Source organism: Suncus etruscus, chromosome 12, assembly GCF_024139225.1.
Source record: "Suncus etruscus isolate mSunEtr1 chromosome 12, mSunEtr1.pri.cur, whole genome shotgun sequence".
Lineage (NCBI taxonomy): Eukaryota > Metazoa > Chordata > Mammalia > Eulipotyphla > Soricidae > Suncus > Suncus etruscus.
This window is the reverse complement of record NC_064859.1, coordinates 8,010,474-8,027,857: the sequence shown is the minus strand read 5'-3', so window position 1 is coordinate 8,027,857 and position 17,384 is coordinate 8,010,474. Positions and strand designations below refer to the sequence as shown.

Here is a 17,384-nt window from a genome sequence, read left to right as displayed (position 1 = left end):
TGGACTGAGGGATCACTTCTACTGGTGCTCAGGGGACACTCCGGTGTAGTGGAAATCAAACCTAAGTGCAAGGCAAGCACTTATTTCTTTGTATCTGTTTCTATACAACTTGGTTTCACCCAAAACAAAGATTGTCTTACTTGTAAACCTGGGTGGGTTTACTGCCCCACCCAGGGGTGATCTCTGTACTCAATAAAAATGGTAGTTCTGGCAAGCTCCATACTGGGTATGGTGTTGACTGCCAGACAACACATGTTTTACCCTCAGCCTGGTCTGGATTATTTCTTGTGTGACCCTGATTCAGACTCGTTCACCCAGGGCTTAGAGATATGGCACGTGGGGTGATTTTACAGCACTCTACCTTTACTATTTCTTTGGCTTCATGAAGTGTTCCTTGCTAAGCAGTAAGAACTCTTAACATTGCAGTTCCTTTGACTTGGGGTTCTGTGGACAGTGTGTAAGATTAGAACAATACCGGATGACATCAGTGTTAAACTTTCCACTTCATAGCTCATGTAGTTACGTCTCTGCAGGCTGACTCTTCCATGTAATCTTCAACAGCACCAGTAGTTAGCAATCTGTGACTAAGACAGCAGCCCCATCACTCTCTCTCTCATCTTCTTTCTCACTTCTCTTTCTCCTACTTCTCCTCTGTTTCATCTTCTATACAGCGACCTAAGTTTAGATAGACCAGAGGAAAAGTAGATGGCAGACAGGGCCATGGAATAAAAGCAAGCTCACTCTGATGAAACTTTAACTGACTGCTTGTGAATTATTTCTCCACCATTATCCTGCACCTTCAGAACTGCAGGCCGAAGAGGATAGAGGTGCAGTGCTGGGGGAGGACTTGCCCAACACGTGGATCTCTTTATATTTTTACTCTACACCACGGACCGAACCTGGGTCAGCCACATGCAAGGCAAGCACTTTACCGGCTGTATTATTTCCTGAGCGTTCTTTTATCTTTTTTTTTTTTTAATTTAAGTAGAGTGCTCAACATTTCTAACAAGGATGTAGTGGAAATTCATTCAACTTTTTGTTTGGGAGACACTTATTTCTTCATCATGACTATTGGCCAGCAGTTTTTATCCTGGAAATTTTGAGTTATTCATTCCACGCTCTGTTGGCCCATAGAGTTTCTGTGAGAAGTCTGGTGAGAGCCTGTTGGGAGAAATTTCATAATTTGCTCTTTTTTCCAATTGTGTTCTTTGGTAACCTTTCTTTGTGTTAACCTCTTGGTGCACATACATGTGTATGAGTCTGGGTATGTTTCTGTGTGTTTATGCACATATGCATAAGAGTGTACATATGTTGGATATGTATATGTATGCACAAATGAGTGTGTGCAGTCTCTGTAAGGATATCCATGACATTGTTCAAGTGAATAGATCAACATTCCTGAAATTCATTTAGAACAATTACTCCCCCACCCCAAATAGCTAATGCAATCCTTGGGGAAAAAGATGGGAGGAATTTTTTTCCAAACTGCAAACTGTACCACAAAGCATTAGTAATTAAAAGCCTGGTGTTGGAATAAAGATAGACTCTCAGTTCAGTGAAATATACTTGAATATCCTGAGACAGAACCTCAGGTCTATTATCAATTATTCTTCGATAAAGGAGAAAGAAATACGTAGTGGAATAATGAATACCTCTTTATTAAGAATTTTAGGAAAACTGGTTAGCTATATACAAAAAGGGGGGGCTTACACCTCTTCCTCTTTTTAATGCCAAAAGTCAAAATAGATGAAAGACCTGGATATCACACCTGAATTCATAAGATTCATAGAGGAAAACATAGGCAGGAGGTAAAGTGATATGCATGATACCTCTGAGTAACAATATTGTCAATTACAGTGCATTAAAGAAACCAAGGACTCAGAATGCAAATCAGAGGAGACTAAGCCCTGAGAAATGTTCTGTCTGTCCCCTAGAAGTCCCTGGAGCTGCTGGCTTTGAACTACCTGTGGGCATAGAGGGTCTCAGGATGTCCAGCCCTCATCACGTGCCACTCACCTGGCATAAACATAGTACACTAATTATTCCAAGTGTTCAAGAGCAACTTAGATGGCAGCTGTAGGTATATCACAGGCCATGCTGAATCAGCTCTTTCTGTACCCCAGTGCATGCAAATGCTAGGGTACAGGGAGACCTCTCATTGAATACACATGCTGGGACCAAAAGAAAATACAAGTAGCATTTTATTTCCTAACAACATATAGGGCACTTATCTGTAGAATGTTTATGTGGAATGAAATAGCTATCTCCTTTAGTTCACAGCCACTGTTGGGCCCCTGGGAATCACTGGGAAGGTGTAAATTGTCCTTCAGATGGGCACCAGAAAAGGCTAGTTGGCACGTTTCTACTGAACAGACAGTGATGCTCTCATCTTATATTGGGATGATGGCCTAATTCCAAGATTCATACTTAAAAGGAAGTATTTGATGCTTTTTCCACAGAGCAACCAATGTTTGTCTAGTAACACCATTGGAGAGGAATGTGTGTGTCCCTTTGTTCTAATGTTATCATCAGCTCTAGGATACATTCTAAATATTTCAATCCTCAAAGTCCTGGAATTTGAGGGCTAAGCAAAGCATAGATGCTCTCTCAAGTGTATGGGAAAGGTAAACACAGAAGCCCTTAACCTCATGGTCTGGCTTTAGTGGTGAGGCTGGATGCAAAGCCTACATTCCTTCGTGCAGTCTGTGAGTGATCTGAGTCATGGTGGCTGGGGACATGGTAGTCATGTCCCAAGGGACAAAGAAGTGATTCCTGTCTTGAGGATTTAGTTCTGGGACAGATGTGTAGGGGCAAATGTGTCATTGCTGCCCCGTCTCCTAATGAGCAACCAAAGCATAGTTGGTCACAACTTTTGCCACATGAATTTCCTGTTTTTCTTGTCTTCTAGGTATATGTGTACGAGATGGGCACGGGCACATTTTCTCACAGACTGGCAGGACACTCAGACACAATCACCAAAGTGGCCTTTAGCCCATCAGCTCCCCAGGTAAGTCCTAGGGTGGGTTGTAGTAAGACTGTACTGCTGTCTGTTGGACCTGAAGAGTGGTCTCATGTTTTCCAGTACAATCAACTGAGTCTTCATCATTTGGGGCCAGTGGCCATAGTGAAACAAGTGGAGCATGTATGTGACCACTTTCCTGGTCTCAAGTAGTGACACATGGTGAAGTAGGGCACATGATGAAGACAGAAGGAGGACGCTGCAAGGTACACAGTGTTAAATCGCCTCTCTGATGCTGAAAGACCTAGCAGACAGAACCCTTTATAGAACAATTATCCTGGAGGATCCTCTAGAGCTATTGTTCTAGTTATTCTCCTTGAGGCAAAAAGCTTTGGAGAGAGATAGTTAAACAAAGGAAGCAACAGCAACAACATACAAGAAGTAAAGCCCAGAAGTAAATGCCCAGATCCATACTGCTCACACATCGGTGTGATTGGAGGGAACCTGTAGCTTTTCCCAGCATGTCTATACGTGTGTGCATGCATGCATGCATGTGTGTTCACGCACATGTGTGAGTATGTGTGCATGTGTCTGGAGTACAGGCTTCAGAGGAAATGAAATCCTGTTGCAAATCTTAGTCTGACCTTGATCTCTGACAGTGTAAGCTGTGACTGTCAGGGACTTTTTACCTGTGGTGTATGTTGATTTGTTCTCCTTTGTCCTTGCACACAGAGAACTTCTGACTTGACTAGATGGGTGCACCGGCTGTGCTGGGCACCCTTTAGCACATGTGTTTCCAGTGTGTGCTGGTTATATAAGGGTTTCCAGAAATGTGATTTCTTAGTAATGGTCTTCACTTTTGAACATATTTTGATAAAATGTGTTAAATATTTGATAAATATGGCCCAAACTTTCTCCCTGATTTTGGGCCAGCTTACACGCCAATAGAGTTTGAGAAAAGTGTGTGACTCTAATATTACAAATTCATATTTTAGAAGTTCTGTTCACACAAATTCGAGGTCCAGTCTACCATGATATAGGTCCCAGGAGATTCTGGGCTTTTGGATTCATCATCTGGCATTGTATCTGGACTCTCCACAATAGACAGAGCCTGCTGAAGAGCTGTGTTCAGTGCCTCACACATTTCTGTTGGACAGAGGTGAATTGATTAGTCACAGTGTCCAGTTTATCTTCCTTCCTAGGTAGTCCTCATCTGGGGTCCTCACCACTGTGATTCTGGCCAACCATCCAGTGGTTGGGCTGCATGCAAGGCATGTGCCTGAACCCCTGAACTGTCTCAGATCCTAAAAATAACTTTCATTGAAATACTCACTTTTAAAATTTCATAAAATTTTTAGTATATGATACTTAAATAATTTTAAATGTGCTTTGATTCAGAGGTTCCTTCACAGAAAGCGGATTTGTCATTTTGCTTTATATTTACATCAGTTGTGCTTCCATACTTTCACTTTTATTTGGACTTAGTCTTTCTTTTTTGGGGGGTGGGCACACCCAGTAACACTCAGGTTACTCCTGGCTATGCGCTCAGAAGTCGCTCCTGGCTTGGGGGACCATATGGGACGCCAGGGGATTGAACCAGGTCTGTCCTAGGCTAGCGCTGGCAAGGCAGACACCTTACCTCTAGCGCCACCATGCTGGCCCCAGGACTTAGTCTTTCTTGAGTTTTACTAGGTGTTTCTGGTGGCCCCTGTGTACTACTATCCCTCACTGGATGGACCCTGCTGGAAGTCTCCAGAGGGCCAGAGCCTCCAAGTATGGCTTCTGTTAAAGTGGGGTTTTGAGGATCCTATCTGTGTGGGATGTTGGTGCTAGGCACCCACCCTCCTGACTGATTTGTTTCCTCTCTGTTCTGAGTGCCTGGCCTGGGTAGCCGTCTCAGGAGGCTTCCTAACATGCCTTTCTCCTGAATCTGTCCCTGGACCTTTGAGAAAGTGTTAACATAGACATTTTTTCCTTCTTGGATAATGTTTCCTTAATGGAGGATCTCTTGCACGTGTGTGTGAATTTTAGTCTAAGATCATTATTTTATGAGTGAAATGAATTTGGGGTTGTTTTAGCAGGGGCACTCCCCATGTTGCTCAGTAGATGTACAGGGTTGATGGTTTGGTGCTCAGGGCCTCTAGGGTAATCTCAGTGGTGCTTCTGGGGCCATGTGGTGTCGGGTGGAACTCAGGGTCTCACACATTTTAGACCTGTGGTTCACTGCTTGAGCCATCACCCAGCCCTGAATCTGACTGGGATTGCATTGAGTCTCTGATTTTACAGTGAATCCCTCTGTATTATACCACCTTTTACAGATGACTTGCTGTGTATCCAGATATTATTTCATTTATTTCTGAGTGTTTTGTAATTTTCAATGTAGAAGTCATATATATAACTTTTATTAAATTTATTTTTAAATGTTTTGTACCCTTTTAATGCCATGGAATTACTTTTTTTTTGTTTTTTGGCAGAGCTCAAGGCTTACTTACTCCTGGCTCTATGCTCAGAAATCGCCCCTGGCAGGCTCAGGGGACCATATGGGATGCCGGGATTTGAACCGACCTTCTGCATGCAAGGCAAACACCTTATCTTCAGGCTATCTCTCCGGTCCCTGGAATTACTTTCTTTATTAATTTTAGAATTTTTATTGATAATATATTGGAATAAACATATTTTTTGTTTTGTTTGTTTGGCAGACATTCATGGTGGTGCTCAGGGATTACTCTTGATTCTGTGCTTGGGTCATTCCTGATGGTGCTCAGGGGACCCTACATGGTGCCAGGGATCAAACTTGGGTTAGCCACTTGCAAGGCAAGTGTGTTAACCACAGTACTGTCTTTCTGGGGGTCCCCTGGTGCATAGTGGACAATAATACCTCAGGCTCCCTGGTGCCTGTGCCCACACTTTCCTCCCTACTAGTCTTTCTTCCTCCATGCAACCATGACCAGAGAAATAGATCACATGGCTTGAGGCTCCTTCAGGCTCTATGAGTATGCTAAGCCTTAGGTTCTATAGACCTGTTAGAATGTTTTGGTCATATAAGCCATCAGATTATGTAGGTTCAGAAATGTTTTTGGCTATTTGCCCTTTCCACTATTAGCTGGAACAGTTGTTTTAGCAAAGCCAGTGCCTGAGTTCAGCCACGTGTGGTTCCTAGGAGATGAAGAACCTCACCTGCATCCTCACAAAGTGATGGCCCGAGGGATCAGTGTCAAGAGTTGTGGGTCTCTGAGCACAGAAAGGAGCTCCTGTGCACACAGGAACGTGTGAATACAAGTTGCTGAAGGCTAAACACTTGCATATGTCTCTTCCTGCAAGGAGCATGAAAAACAGGATTCCTTTCTTTTCGTCTTTCTTCTCGATAGTTTCCTTTCTTCTCCTTCCCCTCCTTAGACTATGGGGTCAAGGATGATTACGTACCCCACCTTTACTACATAGCATTCCCTCGCTCAGCTATAATAATAGATCATAGATAAGATCATCCTGACTTACTTTACTCAACATGATATTCTGTGACCTGGATTGGACTTCATCTACCATTTCTAGGGAAATTGCATTATTTTTAATAGTTTTTTTTGTTTTGTTTTGCTTTTTGGGCCACACCCGTTTGATGCTCAGGGGTTACTCCGGGCTATGCGCTCATAAATCACACCGGTGGATTGAACCAAGGTCCATCCTAGGCTAGCCCTTGCAAGGCAGATGCCTTACCTCTAGCGCCACCACTCTGGCCCCTTTTAGTAGTCTTTCTTTTTTTGGCCACACTCAGTGGCACTCAGGGGTTACTCCTAGCTCTGCACTCAGAAATCACTCCTGGCAGGCTTGGGGGACCATATGGGATGCCGGGAATTGAACCCTGGTCCATCCCAGGTCAGTAGGCTGCATGCAAGGCAAATGTCCTACCACTGTGCTATCGCTCTAGTCCCCACATTACATTTCTCTTAACGGTTCAATCTACTAATGTGTTGAAAGGAGAGGACTTGCTCACAGTGCTCTTTTCACTTTCTTTGGAGCCTAGAAGAAGTGAGACTCAAGAGCACATCTATGTGCTGTTGACTGGTGACTGTGTTGTGGCTTCAGTTTCTGTAGGCTCGGACCTCTGACTGCCTTTGGGACAGCTCACATTTAGGGTTTGCTGCAGTCTCATGGGTATTTCATGATCTAAAATCAAAGGATTGAGTTACTAGAAGGATAAAATTAGGCAGTTATTTTTTGCTGAATTAGCGATAACTCTATATTCGACCCTCTGGGAATAAAAATCTCACACTTGGCAGGAAGATACAAGCTATTACCATGTGGAGGCAATTTTAGAATATTCATTACATGGGTTCTACGTTTGTTTTCTTTTCAGGAGGTGATTAATTTTTTTGATGTGCATACCAGTAAAAGATAATCTTGCTATTAATGGAATAAAAAATGCTTTTAGCAAAATACATTGAAATCTGACTTTTCCAGACATGAGTATGAATCCTCTGGATGGAAGCTCTTTAGTGCCTAGATTTTTCTATTAAAATACCTTATAAGGTTCCAACTAGTTTTTTAGGATAGCAAGAAACTAAAAACTGAAGATTGTAATGTTTAGAGATTACAAGATGTGAATTTACCCGTCCAGCTAGTCTCCCATCCATCCTCCATCCTCTCATGCATTCATTCAGCATTCATCCTCCCTTTTAATTATCAGTCCTCCTGTTCATCCATCCTCCCCCTCCATCTATCATCATTTGTCCACTTACCCATACACTCATCCATCCATCTCTATCCATTCGCCATCCATCCACTTATCCACATATCTATCTTTATATTCATCTATCCATCTATCCATCCAGCTATTTGCCCCTCATTCATCTATCCATTCATCCATTTTTCTGTAAATTTATGTAATATATAAATATCAGTTAAATGCATTAAGTATAATTTGGTCACTAAGGTATTATCTAGAGCAAGGAATAAAATTTTTATCTGATATAGGGCCATATAGTAACTATTTTAGGCTTTGTGAGCCAGAAGGCAAAATTGAGGATATCTGTATGTACTCATATAAAAAAATAGGAAAATATAGTTGTTGTGTTGGTGCCTTTCAAAATATATTTAGTGCATTCCCTTATATGGCATAGGTCCATGGATGAGAAAGTGAAATTACATTTGGGGATGGGACAACATTTTGTTTAATTGAGCTTCAGAATAATATTCCCTATCATCAGAATTGATTGCAGAAGTTCATCTGTTTATCCTCATCTGTAACAAAGTACCACATGTTTCATCTTTGAAATTGTCTGTTCACACGGGGAGGAACAGCCAAATGCTGATAGCAAACCACAAGCATTTGCTTTCCATCCAGCACATTCCTTGTTGGGTAAGCAAGTTGGAATTGTTAAATTTTACTTATGCTCTTTGTTGCTGTTTCATTCCAGAAGTCACTTTCATGGGGACTGTAGGTGGAAACTCCTGACATGCAGCTGAAGGATGGAGACATTTTTTTCTTTAAAAAATTATTAAATCAGGCCCGGTGAGATAGCACAGCAGGTTTGCCTTGCAAGCAGCCGATCCAGGACCAAAGGTGGTTGGTTCGAATCCCCGTGTCCCATATGGCCCCCCCGTGCCTGCCAGGAGCTATTTCTGAGCAGACAGCCAGGAGTAACCCCTGAGCATTGCCGGATGTGGCCCCCCCCCCAAAAAAAATAAATCACGAACTGTAGTGGAAGCCTCATGCCCCAATTCTGGGGGATCTGGGGAATAGGGTCCAGAAGCAATGCAGACACAGGAAATAATCTACACAAGGTTAGGGAGATAAAACAGGTTCAGGAACTTCCAACACAAGTTATCTGCAAGCAGGCAAAAGGTACTGGCAGACAGACAGGCTAGCTGTGGGACTGAAACCTCAAGAAGTCTCTTTGACTCAAGGTCTTTATTGGGAAGAATAGGACCACCCCATGAAGGATGGAGAACAGGTAGGGAAGGTCCAATCCAGAAGTACTTCCTGCCCAAGTGGGACAAACACATAAAAAGAAGAATTATCCTAACTAAAGTAAAAACTGATTACTCCAATGAACTACAAAGTTATTCATGATTGAGTTTTAGGCATAGTGTTCCAACACCAATTCCTTCATCAGTGTCCAATTTTTTCTACTAATGTCCCCAGTCCCCCTCCCTCTCTTATCCCCCAACTGCTCCCTGCATTTGAATTTTTCTTTTCTCCTTTTAGGCACTGTGGTTTGAAATACTACTGATAAAGGTATCACAGATGTCAGTTCCCCTCCTTTCAGCACCCAGTCCTGTCCCAGAATGACCACTTTCCTCTATCATTGTCATAGTGGTCCCTTCCCTGACCTGTTCCACCTCCCCCACCCCTCAGTGGTAAGCTTTCTACTAGGATCAGCTCTCCTGCTCTTCAGCATTAGTTATTCCCCCCACTCTGCTTATCTCCTGCCTATGTGAGAGATCATTCTGTGTCTGTCCTTTTTCCTCTGACACACTTTACTCAGCATGATCCTCTCCAAATCCATCACATAGCAAGTGGCATGGCTTAATCTTTTCTGAGGGCTGAGTAGTATTCTATTCTGTTGTGCTCGTGTTGACACCTGGAGAGTAACACTTAGATGGTTGTTTGAAGCTGAATTTTTACTAAACACCAGTGGGGGTTGGGGGCTGAACTCTTGCTTCCTCTGAGCACTTCTCGCCAACTGTCATCAGACACCATCACTGCCCCTCTTTTTATGCCCCTCTTGTTAGCACTGTCATTTTCTGTTACATTCTTCAATGACAGGCCCTGGGTAGATGGGGGCTGCAACCACCCACATAAGGGAAGAGTGTAGTGGAAGGTTTCCCCTAGGAGGACTTGGCGTCTACTGCAGGAATCCCCAGTGAGTGTGCTTGCATGTGACGGACCCACAGTCTGCCTGGGATCCCGCATGGCAGCTAACTACTCATTGCCCTGGGAGATTTAGCACCTTGGTTCTGCCCACTGTACTCCACAGGGCACGGAGAGCACCAGCTAGGTTGTCCCAGATGGACACATGAACCACCTAGTCTTGCACCTTGGGAGTCTAACCACCCTTTCTCTCCATCTCTCAATTCCCACAGCAATTTCCTGTGCTTCTCCTTTGCAGATTGTTGGGGAAAACTTAACTCTTTAGAAGGGAAGCTTGTTTCTCAAGACTCTGGGTGCTTGACCTTTTTTCTAATGACCCTGTCAGCCTCTCCACCTTCCAGCTCTTGAATTGCTGTCCTGGCACTGAGTCTGGCTTCTTGACTCTGGAGCCCATCTTTGATTCTGTGATGAACCAATCATGATTGAACTGACTCACAGTTTATTAGTGGTTTTACTTATTTGGCTAGCAAGTCACTCATGAAATAAACTTTATTCCAGCTGGTTTTTCCTTTTTCGAAAACCTTCTCTCACTGCTGTTACTTCGACTACATTTTCTTTGCAGTCTGCTACTCGCTGAGCTCAGCCGGAGGCTCATGGGTTAAGCAGTTCGTCCATCTACAAGCATTCCCATGGGTTGGGTGTCCCAGTAGGCCCCGCCCACCATGCTTCAGACCCATTTGCCCTTGCAGCAGGCCTCCCCTTGGATGGAGTCCGTACGGCCACTCACCAGGGTTGGAACCCAGAGCAGACGTTTGACTTTTGATTTTATGATTGTTTGGCAGGAAACTTGTATCAGTGGCTGCTAGATGAATGTTGGTTTAAAATAAAGGGAAAAGGAGACACTGCTGGCTGAGGTCTCAGAATTGGTTTCTGCACCCTACACCCCCTTTGTGTGGTGGTGGAAGACTGGGCAGGTCCAGGAAATTACAGCAGAAATAAAAAATGTTCGCAAGCCACATGTTCTGATACACCCCAGAAGTATGTGGCTGACACGTTTAAGTTCACATTCTTTCTTTTAAATCCAACGTTCTCATTTCCCTTCCAACAAAAAGAGCCCTGTAAGGAACCAATCTGTGATGGGGTACTGTCTAGAGACGGCTCTTGGAAGCACAAAAAGAAAATCCTATTCCCCGAAATCCATCCTCTGTGCCCCTTCCCAGAACTGTTTACGCGGAGGCTACTTCTGGACCATCTGGAGTCCACGTTCTTCAGGGGGCACCTGAGTGGGCCCTTGGCAGGGGTAAGAGTGAGACATCGTCAAGTGTGGCAGTTGCTCAGCTTCTTCCCTGGTGGGTGTTTCTGGAACTCCAGGGCTGACCGTGCCTCCAGCTCTTGGAGCTCAGCCTGGACTTCAGGTTGGAGGAATCATTTTGATGGTTCCAGCCCAACATACCCTGTCGTGTTTACTCTGTCCAAACAGTGTCTGAGCAGGAGAGACACACCCATGCTGTGTCCAGGGCCTGGAAGGTACCAGTTGTGTCTTTATTAGGCTCTGGCCTTGTGTTTCAGGGTCATGGGCCAGGAATCCAGGAAGCCCTTTGAAGGTTGCCCTCCCTATAGCTCTCAGCCCCACTCCCTGCTCCCCACCCTGCAGGCCCTCAGCCTGCCCTGCTCTGTCAATGAGACCCTCTCAGGTCCCCATGGGACCATCATCAGAGTGAGAATTGGAGCGCAGCTTCATCATTGGGATGCCCAGAGCCCTGCTCACCTGCCTCTTGGTGTTTGGACTTGCCTGACAAAACAGAAGGTGACAGCAGAGGTGTCAACTATGGGCCATTCCCGTTTGAGCTTCAGACTGAGGGGCCACTGTGTATTCCCCAGGGGAACAGACCTGGGTGTAATCTGCAATCTCTCTGCTCAGCTCAGGGAATTCCGGAACATTCTGTTCCTTAGGATCCCTCATACGGCCCTTTTATTGCCATACCCATCCTCCAACCCTTCCTCACCAGTTGCTCTCCAACACTTTCCACTTCTTTGTGTTGTTCTAAGAATGTTTCCTGACAAATTCACTCCATAATCTGCCCATAAATCACAGAGCACAGAGCAAATCCTGCTGGACTGAGCAGAGCCCTGGCCAAGTCCTCCTTCCTAGGCGCCTGTGGATATGACATGGCAGTGATGCCATCAGAGACAGAGGGACACTGGGAGGGTTCTCTTTCCTACCTGAAAATGTCACCAGAAAAGGAAACCCAAACCTATGTAGATGTGCACACACTACATATGTCTAACATGATGCATGTCTTTAAAAAGAACATTAGCCAGTCTGGAGATATGGTACATTGGGGAAGTCATTTGCCTTCCTTGCATGTAGGACTGACCTGGGGTCCGTCTCTGGAACCACGCAGGGTCCATCAAGCTCCTCCAGGAGTGACCCCTGATGCGCACTGGAGTACTCCCTGAGTACAGTTGGAGGTAACCCCAAAGCCAAAAATAGTAAGGAGAAAAGGAACATTAACCTGTGGCCCATGATTTATTGGCTTGGATCTGTGCCCTGGAAACTGAGTCCATCACACGTGCTCTCTGGGATGTACTCATGGTAACACGGGCTGTGACGTCTGTTGTGGCTAGGCATGTTGCAGGTTCTGCCTAGTAATTACTGAGCGGAGACCCCGCTGGGGACACGAGAAAAAAGCAGGTGGGGGAAGAAGCTATTTTTGGCCCTTTCTGGACATGATGGGTGACCTTGCAGCTCTGGGTTCCTAGATGCCCAGGTGCCTAGGTCTCCGAAGCTTACCCCTCCTCCTCACCTGAGGGGCACTGGTGGATAGAGGTGGTGCTGTCACCACTGCCATCCCAGAGCTTGGCCCATCCATCCTGCCCACCACTGGGCCTAGGGCCATGCCCAGGTGCTTTCTCTGTCCCTCTTGGTGTTTGTGTTTCAGGCTATAAATGTCTCCAAAGGACCAATGTCATTTCAGCCCAAAGATTTCATATCAGGCGCATTACTGGTGTGTTCAGAACTTTGTTCAATTTCCACAAATGTTCCACTTTTCTCAATGAATGATTTAAGAATGAATTAGTTTATTTTTTAGTTTTGTTTCCAAACATGTGACTGCTAATCATTTCCAAAGATGAGATTCATTTGCTCTCTCAGAGATCATTCTTCACAGTACCTGGGATAATGACTTTCTTCCTTCTGGTTAATCTTTCATATAGTTTCCAACATGTGTTTAAACAAATTGGTGTCCACTTATGGTGTAAGCCACGGACATCTCCTTCATTTCTCTGGTAACTCATGGGAGAGGGTCTTCAAATGCCCACAGGAGACTGTCCAGTGTCGTTTCTGAACCTTCACCCTTGATCTGGGTCCATGCAGGAGATACCCCAGGCCTCCATCCAGGCCCTCCTGTTCCTAATGGTGTGTTTACTGATAGGAATATGTTGATTATCTGGGATTTTGTTTTGTTCTTTGGTTTCAGAACCAACTTCTTTCCCTTGTATATTTTTTGGGTCTTTTTTTTTTGGGGGGGGGGGACTCCCAAGTGGTGGGTAAGAGACTTTGGAGATATTCCACTAAGTGTGCAGACATGTGTTGACTTGTATTGACTTGGACCCTGCAGTGTCAGGAGCCATCAGGGGCCGTCCCTGGTGGTGTGCATGGGCCTCAGGGTTGCAGCAGGTAGCGCTCTGGGACTGTGTTCTGGGGCAGAGTCTGGGCTGGGCCCCTACTAAGCAGCCTCCTTCTCCTTTTGTGCTGTTCTGGTCCCTCCCTTCTGCCTGCTCTGGGCTTCAGGGTCATTAGTGTGCTGATGCTTCCCTAACCCTATTCTGCAGCATTTCTTCACTGTTTGCTGCCAGTTTGCCAGCTGAGATTTTTGAGTTGTGTGTGTGTGTGTGTGTGTGTGTGTGTGTATTGCCGGCCAGCAGCTTCAGTTTATTCGTGGTCATCGAAAGGGTCTGCACCTGAAAAGGAAATGGGTGGGAAAGAGGGGACCACCAAGGATTCTGATTATGGCATCAATTTACTTTTGAAATGCCATGACTTATATAGTTTTTACATAAAGGGAAGAGGGGACAATGCAAACATTTGTCAAGCATGCATTTGTCATCATGCAGCTCAAAAGGTTTGGCATGTGCCTGTTAATTTAATACAAGTTTCTTGAGGAACATCCTATTATTACACCAGATGCTCTATCTATAGATCTAAGTTTCCTGAGCCAGAAGAGTGTGACCTTATGGTTCTTTTGATCTGCGTCAACCCATGGCCAGTTGGCACGTACACAATGTATAGTTCAATTAAAGGACAGGCCTGTTAGAAAATGGCAGTTTGCTACAAGATGGCCGTGCTTATGCTAAGACTGTTAGGGAGAATCTGGCTCCCTATAGATTCCCACAACCACCATGGCCCACTCATGCTGCTACTGAGACTTCTGCAAAAGCAGTTTCTATCCTAATACTCAGATTCTTCAGTCTCCCTTTCTGCTACCAAAGTTGATTGAATCCATAAAATATTAAATGTGATGTGTTTTAATTGTCCCTACCTGAATGCTATGATGTAGACCCGGACACACATGTGTTTTAATGAGCCAGCCTGAGGTCACCTACATCTTTGGTGCCCTTTGGAAGAGCGAGTCTCTCCTGTAAGCACCATGCCCTGAGTTGTATGGTAGAAGACATGGGATGTTTCTACCGCTTGAATCTTCTGATACCGGGTTTCTTTTTTTTTTTGGTTCTCTGTCTTTGATGATGTTTGTTCTTTTGTGGCCTCAGCGCCTCTGAGTAAGATTCTGCAAGACACTAATAATTATCACTGGGGCTTTCTATATCCAAAATGTCTTCATTTGCCTTTACACCTGACTGATAACTAAGTGTGGTATAAGTGTGCAGATCAATACATTCTTATGTGAATAATAGATTAGATTATAACACTCTGAAATATTATAGCACCTTTCAATATCTATGACTTACCAAGTTACTATCCTTTAAATATCTTTCTCTAAATTTTCCTTTATTTTGTATTCTAACTGATATATTTTTAAACTATGTAAATAAACATTTTTATTTATTTAAATGCCTGGTTTATATAGTTGCTCATAATAATTTTGTTTATGGCATTCCATATTCTAACATCAATCTCAACAGCAGTATAAAATTTCCTTACATTATTGTCCCACTTTTCCGCTGATCCCACGCCTGCCTCCTTGGCAGACATGAAATTTTTTTTTTTTTTTTTTGGTTTTTGGGTCACAACTGGTGGCACTCAGGGATTGCTCCTGGCTCTGTGCTCAGAAATCACTCCTGGCAGGAACGGGGGACCATATGGGATGCCAGGATTTGAACTGGAGTTCATTCTCTGTCGATTGCATAAAGGCAAAATGTCCTACTGCTGTGCTTTCTCTCCGACCCAGACATGAAATAATTTATTTTATATTATTTGTTTACAACTGTGGTAATGGAATTGTTACACACAAAACCTTCAGTAAAAGAAAATTTGTGAAAATTATTATACCTAACAATAGGGTCATTAAGTCATTGCCTGAAGGTTTACTAAACTGTTTGTAGCTAGTTGATCATTCTGTTATTGGTTTTGTTGGTAACTTTAGATGCCTTCTATGCTACTTTGATATCAATTTGATGTGTTCCTACTGGGGTATCAGCACTGCAAAATCTGGAGGTGTCCCATAACTACATATGTCGCTACTCACTTCAGGAATTCCAGATTCTGTGACTGAGTGGTGGCAGCTGTGGGACATGTCTGACTTCCAGAGCTTCCAGAAGTATTTAGAAGGCAGGGAGACTGCCCTCATTTACTCAGAGAAGGCCTAGAGTTCTCAGCCCAAATACCAGCATACCTGGTGTTTTGGTTGTTTAGATGTCTCTGCAGAGACCAGTGGTAAAAATATGAAGTTGGGTCATTGACGAGGCAGTGATCGTAGGTTGTAGATGCAGCTACTCAGGCTTTGGCAGGGTGGGGACCTTGTCCACCCATCCTCCTAAGAGTGCCCCATTTTGGGGCCGGGCGGTGGCGCTAGAGGTAAGGTGCCTGCCTTGCCTGTGCTAACCTTGGATGGACCGTGGTTCGATTCCCCGGTGTCCCATATGGTCCCCCGAGCCAGGAGCGACTTCTGAGCACATAGCCAGGAGTAACCCCTGAGCATCACTGGGTGTGACCCCCCCCAAAAAAAAGAGTGCCCCATTTTTCAGCTGTGAAATCGATGTGCCCATGAGTTTTTGCAGCTTTATAGAATGAATTAACCTATATAGCTGGCTAATGAGAAGACACGGCGGTGGCTGTGGGACATTTTTACAATTTTACATTTGTCCATAGTCCTTAACGGAGGTTTAAGGGAGCCAAGGACTCGGTACCTCTGTGTCCTGTGCTGTAGAATGTCTCTGTGAGCTTCAGTTCTGAGTTTCCAACAGGTGTTGTTACCTCAGAAGTAATGGCATGTTGTGTCTTCTGTCTCCACAGCTCATTACTGCCTCCTTAGATGGGAAGCTCCAGCTGTTCACAGCCCAGTGACCACCGGGTGCCCAGTTTAGGCACTGACCAAAGTAGCAGCACTGTGCCTCTACATCTCACTGGGCTTCACAGGGACCAGAATGGGCCTCCTCAATGGAAACATGACCGTGCCCCTGGCATTTTCTTCAATAAAGGAAACAGAGTGTGTGTTCCACAGCTGAGAGATGCCCAGGAGGGAGAGCTCAACTTGAACCCTGCAGGCTGTGGGTGCCTATGGGACTGAGTCTACATGGTCCTTCCTCCATAGGTCCCTGAAAGCAAGTCTCTGGGGTCTTCTAGATCTTTCTAGAGTCCAAATGGCAGCAGTGATTGAGGCCCGTTCTCCAGGGCTACCAGGCTGAAAGTCCCTGTGAGACCCAGGGCCTTAGGGTAAGGCTCTGCCTCTGATCTGGTATGGGAATTCTAAATTCCTATCAGGGCTCACTGACCACAAACAAATACAGTTCTGCAGGGTTTTTTTTTTTTTTTTTTTTTTTTTTTTTTAGATAGATAGTATCATAGATAGTTAATTTTAATTTAAAAATATCTTTCAGTACTTTAATGATTTTATTATTTTATTTTATTTTGCCCAAATGAAGCCATTTAAAATTAGTCAAAACCAGAGAAACAAAACAACTTAAAGGCATGCAAACCAATGGAATGTTAGGGAATATTTTTTTTTTTTTTTTGCTTTCTGGGAATTCACAGTCAGCAATGTTCAGGAATAACTTCTTTTTTTTTTTTTTTTTTGGTTTTTGGGCCACACCCAGTAACGCTCAGGGGTTACTCCTGGCTATGTGCTCAGAAGTTGCTCCTGGCTTGGGGGACCATATGGGACACCGGGGGATCGAACCGCGGTCCGTCCAAGGCTAGCGCAGGCAAGGCAGGCACCTTACCTTTAGCGCCACCGCCCGGCCCCAGGAATAACTTCTGACTCTGCTCTCGGGAATCATTCCTACCAGTGGTCAGGGCTCCATATAGGATGCTGGGGATCAAACTGGAATTTATTGCAGGTATGACAAGTGCCCTACCTACTGTGCTATCACTGTAGCTCTGTTAAAGAATTCTTGCTTTACATTACATCAGCCCCAGATTTTACCTTGTTTTCAATTGTG

General features: G+C 44.4%; 1 protein-coding gene across 1 annotated transcript in view; it reads left to right on the top strand.

Annotated features, from left to right (window-relative positions):
• The window catches only part of WDR27 (WD repeat domain 27), a 103,420-nt gene extending 87,130 nt beyond the window's left edge, over positions 1-16,290 (top strand). The window contains exons 24-27 of the mRNA XM_049785021.1: positions 2,909-3,007; positions 11,422-11,484; positions 12,710-12,775; positions 16,240-16,290. Of these exons, the coding sequence (XP_049640978.1) occupies positions 2,909-3,007; positions 11,422-11,484; positions 12,710-12,775; positions 16,240-16,290 (279 nt within the window). The remainder of the gene's footprint in view (positions 1-2,908; positions 3,008-11,421; positions 11,485-12,709; positions 12,776-16,239) is intronic.
• The last annotated feature ends 1,094 nt before the right edge of the window (positions 16,291-17,384 follow it).